Source organism: Coffea eugenioides, chromosome 6 (assembly GCF_003713205.1).
Source record: "Coffea eugenioides isolate CCC68of chromosome 6, Ceug_1.0, whole genome shotgun sequence".
NCBI lineage: Eukaryota > Viridiplantae > Streptophyta > Magnoliopsida > Gentianales > Rubiaceae > Coffea > Coffea eugenioides.
In genome coordinates, this window is record NC_040040.1 from 19,333,848 (window position 1) to 19,344,668 (window position 10,821).

General features: G+C 33.7%; 1 protein-coding gene across 1 annotated transcript; it reads right to left on the minus strand.

Annotated features, from left to right (window-relative positions):
• Positions 1-422: 422 nt before the first annotated feature.
• LOC113773776 (hyoscyamine 6-dioxygenase-like) lies at positions 423-1,079 on the minus strand. The gene is made up of 2 exons (XM_027318390.1): positions 963-1,079; positions 423-869 (listed from the first exon to the last, which is right to left on the minus strand). The coding sequence occupies exons 1-2, from the start codon at positions 1,077-1,079 to the stop codon at positions 423-425; spliced, it is 564 nt and encodes a 187-aa protein (XP_027174191.1).
• Between the last annotated feature and the right edge of the window lie 9,742 nt (positions 1,080-10,821).

A 10,821-nucleotide genomic window follows, 5' to 3' on the forward strand; every position in this document is an offset into this window, starting at 1 on the left:
AGTCGAAGGCAATGCTCCAAAAGAATAATCCTAGGTTTCTGCCTGTTTCAACCAAATAAATCTGCCAAACCAGCTCTAAATCTAAACATTTCTTCTTCTTTGTTTCAAGTGTGTTTCTATAAATAAAAGTATGTATGTTACTTGGTTCGTCTTTTTGGCAAATGATGGAGTAGGAATTTCCTCTAGGAATCAAGGGGCGAAGGCGGTTTTGTTGCTTCAATGGAAGCAACTTTGGACGTCTGAACGAAGTCCTTGCACAAAGTGGGAGCATAGCGAGGAGGATGAAACTCGTCAACCCAAACTTTTGCAGGTTCTACAATGGAGTTGTGAGAAGGGTTGATGAAGGTGGCAATGCTTATTCTGGCAGAACTTGAAGTCTACATGCATTTCCTTCCTGAAGGAGGATGGTTATTAGGCTGGGATCACAATGCTTTAGCAGTCCCAACTCCCAAGGTCAAGCTCGGGTCCGGGCACGGTGGATAATAGTTGCCCACCACCAATTGAACTTTGCTCAACTCTTCCAAGTACCCAGCTTCCAGCCCCAATCCTTCACATATCAGCTCTAGAATTCTTCCACTTAGTGTCCTCATTTCTACTACGTATGTTGCAACCACCTCTCTATACCGGGTTAGTCTTGGAGGCCAACTTTGCATGCATTCATCCAGGGCCAGGGTGACAAGAAAGTTTAACATTAGATTAATACCATCTTTTGCAAAATCAGAGCTGTCCATATAGATCCAGCCCGGCCGGCTTAAATCTCCATCAGATGCACTAGAACCCTTCTTGTTCTCTGCAGACATGTTGAAAAATTCCTTAAACACGGTACTCATTTCCCTCGCCACATCTTTAGATACTCCATGGTTGATCACCTGGAAAAATCCATATTCTTGACCAGCTTCTACAATTTGTTGGACTATACCCAATTTTTCTGGACTTGCAGTTGCCTTTTAGAGGTCAACTACAGGGACTGTGTCGCAAAAAGGAATGGGAAGCCGTCCTGGTCGATCCTCCAGCGGAAAGCTGTAATCACCAGGCACAGATTGCACGTCAAACCATCGCAAAACTCGCTGCTTCTCCATCCATCACAATGTCGCAGTACCTGAAGTTTAATTGAGCATGATCCAGATCTAACGACCTATAATGCTGAAATACATACAATATAGCAGTATTGTAAAGTGACCACTGATTAGGGCATGGAGAATTTCTTGTGCAAAACCTGGCCATCCCTCAGGGTTAATTCCACTTTGCACCATTCAATCATATCTAGATTATTATTTTGGTTCTTAAATTTTAAGATGCGACGTTTTAATTCTAAAGTATAAAATTCTTAGGAAAAGAAAAGGGAGAGTTGGCCCCATGAATGGTACTGAGGTCTCCTCTGGACACCATGAGTAGGCAGGCTTAATTGGTATTTCACATTAATTACACTACGGTAGAAATTGTTTTGTGCATAACGAGTTATATCGTGCGGCCCAACTTGGATTATATTATCATATTGCCACTGTATGTCAATTTTTCCCTTATCATTTGACAAGATGTAGCGTTTTCCGGAAGGTGTAACATCATTTGTACATGGTGTAACATCATTTGTACAAGGTGTAACAATAGAACAATAGCGAGTAACACTAGAACAACATTTTTGTGGGTCCCACACGGCGTGAAAATCGAGTTACAAGACGTGATCTGAGCCGCATAAATTTTTGAGGCTGCCGTGAATTGCCTGGGACGGTTGCCTCACCCCTTATCCTTTAACCCTATGTTGTGTCAGTGGCTCTGTATCGGGTGTATCCATGGAGCCGCTTTGGTTCGGCAGACATTGACTTATCTCTCACGTAAGTAGTACTAGAACTAGAAGGAACCAGACTGTGCAAGCACAGTCTAGTCCATCTATAAAATTATAGCTAAAATTCATTACACTATAATTTGCTTTCAAATAAAAAAAATTATAATTGTCAAAAAATGAGTCTAAAAAAGTTTATCTTTAGTGGAATGTTCCAAAAATTTGCTCCAACTTGATTATTGTGATGCAATAGAGATACATATTATATTGTATGGACAAACAACAGCAAGAAATTCAAAAAGCAAACACATGAGAAATGCAAAGTGGTTCAATATTAACATAAATGATATATGCTTCATAAAACTCAAATATCATGCTATTATAATTACAAATGTATAAAATTTCATCACTATTTCTTTTTCAAACAAGACATCATCATATAAAAACTTCTATCTTAGAAATTCACAATAAAACTTGCAAGAAAGTTGAATGGAAGGCTTTTAAATGCATAAAAAGAGTACAAAAATTCAGTACCAAAGAATTAGTAAAGGAAGTGCAAGATTCAATTATGCATTAAAAAGGAATTAAAACATCAGAATTGCAAAAAATAAATTTTGCATTTAGATTTAAGACAAACCACACAAAAGAAAAAATCAATTTGTAGAACCAAAATAATGGAAGGATTAATGAATATCAAGGTGATCAAGCCAAAATAAATAAATACACCTAGGTAATAGAATAAAGAGGCAAACAAAGAAAAATGATAAAGGCTAAATAAAAAAAGTTAATAAATACAGTTAATAAAAAAAAAGTTAAGTCCATATTTGGCAGCATGAAACGAGGGAAGAATAGGAATAAAAAGAAAATGGGATATACCAGACAATAGGAGTAGTGGAGGTAAAAGATCTATTGTCTATATTTCTCCTAAAAGAAAAAGATGATCACGATTTTTGAACAATGGAATAAAAGAAATATCCATTCCCGTGCAAAGAAAAATATACATTCAATTAATTATAGAGGAAAAAGGAAAAAATGCATTGATTGAGCAGAACGAGGAGAGGCAGGAAAAAATTAGGATGAAGAAAACAAAAAGAAAAGAAAAAGCAAAATACTAGATTAAAGAGTTAAAATTGATGGAATATGAAGTGACAGTATAAATCAGTTGATTGTTGTGACACCTCTCTATGGTCAACAATAATCATCTAAAAAAATAATGAGAAAATAATTTTAGTATAATTAATTATAAAGAAAAAATTTGAAAGGGGAAAAAGAAAGATGAAGAAAAAAAAAGGGAGATGAAGGTTAAAAGCAGAGGCAGAGAGGAAGAAAAGAAGAATTGGAAGGAGAGATATTTATGACTTTTGACTAACCAAAAAAAAATAGTGGAGCAAAAATTCAACTACAAATAGAAACTGATATTTGTCAAAATAAGAGACTATACACGTGGCAAAAAAAAGAGATTGCTAGAGTAACCTCTCTTTCTTTTTATATATAAGCTAGACAATTTTCTTTCCTGATAATTAGTTGGTGATAAATTCATAAAACTTTCATAGTAGTTGTTGCTTTTTTTTTTGTCTTATTTAATTCAATAGATTGTGATGATTAAGTAGGAAATTAACTAGGATTTAGGCCTTTCTATTAATGATTTCTATAATTTTTTATTACATTCTAAATAGATTGCTTAAATGAAAACTCCAATGACTGGTAGTTGATAAAATATTCTTTACAAATTATTTGAAAATATTTTAAGAGTTCAAAAATATTTTAAAAAATAAACCAAGAGACATATTGTATATCCATTTTTATATCCTTATGAAATTAATTATTATCTTATTTGTTGCAATTGCAATTGTAAAGAGAACTTTTCAATACCGAAGATTGTTAAAAAAAAAAGCTTCATAATAAATAATCAACAGAAGATTGATAGTTGGATGATAGATTGATTACTCATTTTAGGACAAAAGCTAATTTTATTTATACTCTTTAGGTGGAGTATTTGCAAATTGAGAATCATTTCTCCAATAATTTAAAAGGCCATAGAATTGTCCATCCTCATTCCCTCCTGTGCAAAAGGTGCCACAAAAAAAGAAGAGATGATATGTTAGTAACTTCATTTCCAAATATTGAAAGTCACACATCAAGCAACAATAATCTACTAATTACTAAAATTTATACACTGAGCGATACTTTTCTCAGAGTTTCTTCAAATATTTTGGGTGTAGACACTTGCCTCTCATTAGCCTCATCATGCAAGGGTCGTATTGATGATTTGCAAGTAGGAAATCAAAATTCTATGACAAATAAGGCAAATGAAGGGCTGAAATCCTTTATCAAATTCAAGAAACCAACCTGTAGTGTGATAATGGCTGGAGGATATCCATCCAATCATTTCTTCAATATAGTTTTGATCTAGTAAAGGTAAACGCATATCCTCAAACAATTATCAATATAGTATGCTTTATCACATGGTCCGATTGTTGAGGATATGCGTTTAGCTTTACTAGATCAACACTATTAATATCAAATGGATTTCAAGGGAAGCAAATAAGGTCGTGCATAATTTGACCAATTAAGCTAAGAATGCTAGCCTTTCTAAATCTCTTTGGAATCTTTCTCCAAATTTTGTCAAGCAAATCATGTTGATGATTTCCAGCAACTTCAGTAATAAAACTATTAATTCGTTTCTAATCAAAAAAATAATGGCTTGCTTCAATTGGAAAATCAAATTTTAGTGAAGAATGAGGTTGAGTTTTTTTATTGTGGCAACAAAGGTGTCATCTTATAACCAAATTCAAGAAAACAAACTAAAGTGCGATGATAAGTTGCTTGGATTGGGATTAGTTCTACCACAATATAAATCAATCAAGCTGGAGTATGATAATGGCTTGCTTGAATTGGGATTAGGTCTGCTAGATACCACACCACACATAGCATAATAAGTCTTTAAGACAGAAGTATTTTTCAAAAGAAAATGTTTCAAATATTCAAGATTTCGAAAATAACAATTGGGCCTTGTTTTATATTAGTTTCAACTCGAAGAAAATAATTAGCATTTTAATTTTTTAGTTACAGGCTCATATGACCCAATCATATGATCCAACTGTAAGGAGTTGGGCTCATTTTTATGCAAAAGTTAGAGTGTTCACATGTGAGGGATGAAAGCATGCAACTTGTGTGAGATCCAAATGCAAGTCGCACATATGAAACTAGCAACTTGTGGTGCGAGAAGAAAATATGAATGGTGCAATATTTCCTCACAAATGTAGGAAAGAAAGCAAATCTAAAAAGCCAATATCGAAGATTGATCTTGATCATGCAACAATATGTATTTAGAATATGCTAGCTAAGAATGGCAATGGAAAGATAAGATAGAATGATGATAACAAGGAAGCATGGTGGACAAAAGAGAGAAGTTTCAGAGATGAATTGACTTATTTATTTCTTGCATGCCCATTTTTTCCACTTTATTGCTCTTATTTATGTTTCTTCAATCAGTCGGTTATCATCATTCATTCAACCCTGCGGGCCTAATTCATCCTAGTAGGGCTTGTCAGTTACATGTATTATCCCAAATAATATTAATGATATATTCCATAGTTGTTCATTTATAATTGCATTCTATTTAAATTTAGCATGAACTTTTACATTTGCACTATTTTTAGATGAATTTCAAGAAATAAAATTTATCTTCTATTAATAGTTAAAAGATGATATGTACCTTTTGAAATATAAAGCAAGAAAATTAATTGAATTTGTGAAATTTTTTGCTTAATTATGTTTTAGAATTTTAAACTTGCTCAATTTCACTTTAACTGGTTAAAACAATCCATTGGATATATATTTGATTTTGTTTAAGAGTTTTAGCTCCCTATAGCTATAAATACTCTAGTACCTTAATAGCATTTTTTTGTAGTAAAAAATCGTTTCACAATATTTTAACTACCATTAAGAAACTTACTTATTTTTATGAAAAAATTCCCTCCACAACTCCAAACAAAATACCTTAAATTTTAGCTTAACTAATGTTAATACTATATGAACTTATATCACTTACCATAATAATATTTTTCTCTAAGTTTCACTATTATGTTAATTGAGTGTCTTCTTTAATCACTATTGGTTTACATGTCAATCTTCTAATTTTATGAAATCCATATCATCCGCCACTAACAAGAATTTTATAATTTTGATACGTTCAACTATTATGTAAATTGATTGTATTCTAGGATCTTTCTTGGTTTACATGTGAATCATGATTTAACAACCTATAGTTAAAGGTTTTTCAATAATTTTATAAATTTTCAAGCAACTATTCAAGGTTTTTGAGTGTTTTACAATTTAATTTGGTGGTTGGTAACTTCTATGCTTGTAACTTATACCTCAAAAATTTTGCTATTTGCTTGAAGTTTTTCACTACGGAAATTTCAAAACAGTAGAACTAAGTCTATGTGTTCTCTGGTCCACATTATTGAATGGACCACAATTGATTGCAAAACTTGCGGTAAAAAACAAAAAAAACCCTTTGTAGTAAATCAAATACACAGAAAAATCTCCCGTGGTTTCAAAACGTATAAAACGATATCTCATGCTTTAAACTAAATTGTAAATTTTACCGGATTTCGTTACCTTTACAATTTAGTTCAAAACATAAGGTGTCGTGTTGTATGTTTTGAAACCACATAGGACTTTTCTATATATTAGATTTATCACAGTAGGTTTTTTTGTTTTTTACCTAAAACTTGTTTAAATTTTGCACTGAAAACTGAAAGTTTATGAAGTTTATATGGAACAAAGTAACTAACGCAGTGTATATCCTCACAGATGTTCAGACCATTTGATTACTTGTACCTTCATAGCTAAGAAATAAATAAACTAATAAATAAGATGGATATCCATATAGCAAAAAAATTTAGTTATAGAGGTAGAGCAATTTATATTGTGAAGTTGATATGGAACAAGATAACTAACACATGATCAAACTATACAATTAGATGGATATCAAATAGCAAGAAGAATTAGTTATACAATTAGAATTCTTTATATTGTGATTTGTGTTGCATATCTTTATATGATATGCTAAACCTAAGCGAGTTTCTATATGTTTGACAAAATTGTTGCAAAAAGAGCTGAATGTTAATTGCTCTGAAATTAGTCAATAGATATTCTAAACCTAAGCATGTACTGATTGTTCTTAGAAGTAAAATAGATTTACATTTATAATTTTAATTTTTGAATGTGTAGCTATTTTTTATTGTAGTCAATAGACACTTTTGTGAATTCCACACTTTGTTTAAGAATTGTAAAGACCTCAAGGTCTTTAATCCTCTAATTTTGATGGTTAACAAAATAAATGATGAAGTGACTAATAGTTTAATTGAATTGAATGATAGAATACATTCCAAAAAAAAAAAGTGTGCATTATTGGAAAAGGAAAGAAAAGAAAAAGAAAAAAGAAGCCAAAAGTTAAAAAATGAATATCAAACGTAGTGGTTCAGATGCAATTAGGGCTGGAGCTGAACCAAATAGCTCGGCTCGAACTCGTGAGCTACTTGGTCAGCAGCTCGAGCTCGAGCTCGGTTGACCAAACTCGATCTTGAGCTCGAGCTGCTTGTTAGAGCTATCGAGTCGAGCTCGATTTTGGAAATATAATACTCGAGAGTTCGACGAGTTCTATCGAGCTTTTTATAATATATATTTTAATTTTTATTATTATGAAATGTCAATAATATCCTTTATTTAAAATTATATATAAAATATTAATTTTTATTACTTGAGCTCGAATAAGCTCGATTGAGCTCGAATTGTGAGGACTCGCAAATTTCTTGTATTTTTCTCAAAAATACCCTTTTATTTGAAAATTATTATTTATCAAAGCCCATTACCCAAATAGTTCACATTAAGTGTAAATAAACCTAGAAAATAGGATTTTCGCTTCGGTTTCAAGTTTGGAGAAAAATTAGGGTTTTTGCGATTTTTCGCCGGATGAATTTTCGGTACAGAGTAAGGATTAAATTTGGGGATTAAAAGTGACTTTTAAGTGAGAAATAATATGTGAGTAGTAGCAATGATATAAGGTTAGTGAATGAGAAGTAAAAACCCTAGTACGTGAGTTTTTAAGAGAAACGGCGCGAACCGGCGGGTCCCGCGCATTACCGTTTTAACGCACCACTTGACCACCATTTTTCTTACCAAACAACCTTATTGAACTTGAGCAAAATATCTTCTCTCTTGGCAGCAAGATTGACCGAATTTGAGGCTAGAAAATAACAAGAAAGAAAGAGAAAAAAGAAAGGTGGTGGTGGCGACACTTGTCGCCACCATAGAGCTTCTTGACCCAAGACAAAGACCATCCATTTAACACCAAAATTCAGCAAATTTCCTCTTCATTTTGCTGCTGCTGGCCGAGAGGAAGGAGAAGAAAAACACCAAGGGAAAACACTCCATTTCTTCTTCAATCCAACAACTAAGTGAGAAATCAAACAAAACAAACCGATTAAACTTGTCCTTGAGTGATTAGTTAGTGATTTGTGGTGAGTTTTTGGAAAGAGAAAACTTGGGCTATACTTAGTGAACTCTAGTCAAGGTAAGAAAGCTTATCTCCTTAAGTTTTACTTTCAATTTTATTAAATTAAGCTTAGCAACTTGATTTTGTAGTGGAATCATGGATATTATCATGTTTTAGAAGTTTTTCCCTTTTTATTTGATGAACTAGGGTTTGGGGAAATTCTGCCCAATTTGATGTATGATGTATATATATTGTAATTGAGGTTTTATAAGGTGTTTTGGTAGTGATTGGAGTGAGAAATTAAGGAAAGTTCCACTAAAAACTAGAAATTCCAGAATCTGCAAATTTTCCCCAACATTCTGTCCGAATTTGTAACTGTATGTTAGAGGCCGATTTGGCCTTAGGTCAAAGAAGAAACGTTGTAGAGAATGGTATTTTATAAGTGCCTACAAAATTTCAGCTCAATCGGAGCAACGTAGGTCGTGAAAAGTCCAAAATACCCTTACTGTTTTAAGTATTTCCCCAGCAGTCCGTGTGATCAGTTAGTCCAGTTCATCACGTTTTTTGACTAGGATACGTACTGATTTAGCTCTTGGCCAAAACATGAAAGTTGTAGTATTTTGACTTAGCTTTCAAATGCCTCTAAGAACACCTGAATTGGACTTTTGTACACTGAGTTATGTCCATTACAGTGTAATGCGATTAAACAGCCGACGAATTGGTTTCTGGTTTAGTAATTTGAGAATTTGACCAAGTTACATTAGAAACTGGACTAAGTGACCTTCATGAACATTGTATCTCTGTGTCTTAGCTTCGAACGGCATAGGTTGTGCCTCAATCCGATAAGCGTAGACTCGGATATGTTATTTCCGCATTCACACGTCGAATCTGTCTTTTGCTAAATTGAATTTCTGCACTTGTGATTGTTGTGATTCTTGTTATTATGATATTGTGAGCCTATGGAACGGCTCTTGACATGAATTGCTGATATATGTGATGTTGGGTTGTGGTTGATGAAAAATAATGAAGCCTAAATGGCTGGAAAATTAGGTAAACACAAAGGGCATGCTGCCCGAATTTTTATTCGAGGACTAGAAAACTATATTAGCGACTTGAGTAAAGGTTAAGTGATTATTACTTGAACTAGCAAGGATCTTTGCTACTGTGTTTCTCGAGTGTTATACGTTAGGACTTGGCCGAACTTGTACACTTGAGGAAAAGCCTAATGGCCAATGTAAACTTGAATTTCCTTGTACTTTCAACTCAAGTATTATTTCCAAGCATCTATGTTACAAAACCTTATGATTTGAAAAGCGAGCAAGTTTTCACGAGTGTCTTTCAAATGAATTTCAATTGGTCGATTCTTAATGAACGGAACGTTTAAGTTTCGAATCCTACTCGTATTTCAAAGTTCTCAAACTGAAATTTTCTCGCAGATTTGGACTCCAAACTCGGAGTACCACCTCGACGCGAGAACTAGAAGCACTATCATTCATTTCCAGATTCTGGAATTGCTAGTTTTTAGTGGAACTTTCCTTAATTTCTCACTCCAATCACTACCAAAACACCTTATAAAACCTCAATTGCAATATATATACATCATACATCAAATTGGGCAGAATTTCCCCAAACCCTAGTTCATCAAATAAAAAGGGAAAACTTCTAAAACATGATAATATCCATGATTCCACTACAAAATCAAGTTGCTAAGCTTAATTTAACAAAATTGAAAGTAAAACTTAAGGAGATAAGCTTTCTTACCTTGACTAGAGTTCACTAAGTGTAGCCCAAGTTTTCTCTTTCCAAAAACTCACCACAAATCACTAACTAATCACTCAAGGACAAGTTTAATCGGTTTGTTTTGTTTGATTTCTCACTTAGTTGTTGGATTGAAGAAGAAATGGAGTGTTTTCCCTTGGTGTTTTTCTTCTCCTTCCTCTCGGCCAGCAGCAGCAAAATGAAGAGGAAATTTGCTGAATTTTGGTGTTAAATGGATGGTCTTTGTCTTGGGTCAAGAAGCTCTATGGTGGCGACAAGTGTCGCCACCACCACCTTTCTTTTTTCTCTTTCTTTCTTGTTATTTTCTAGCCTCAAATTCGGTCAAGCTTGCTGCCAAGAGAGAAGATATTTTGCTCAAGTTCAATAAGGTTGTTTGGTAAGAAAAATGGTGGTCAAGTGGTGCGTTCAAACGGTAATGCGCGGGACCCGCCGGTTCGCGCCGTTTCTCTTAAAAACTCACGTACTAGGGTTTTTACTTCCCATTCACTAACCTTATATCATTGCTACTACTCACATATTATTTCTCACTTAAAAGTCACTTTTAATCCCCAAATTTAATCCTTACTCTGTACCGAAAAACATTGGATTGTATATATTTTGACCTAGTTTACGTATATCGAGACTTTGTACCTTGATTTCTATCAATGTAAATTATAAGCTTGAATTGCGGATATTATTAATGGTTCTCGTTGTGTGCACGTGATTCGAGTGAGTGAGTCCTGGCGAGAGTTGGGCAGGCGGTCCGCCGAACCCTCTG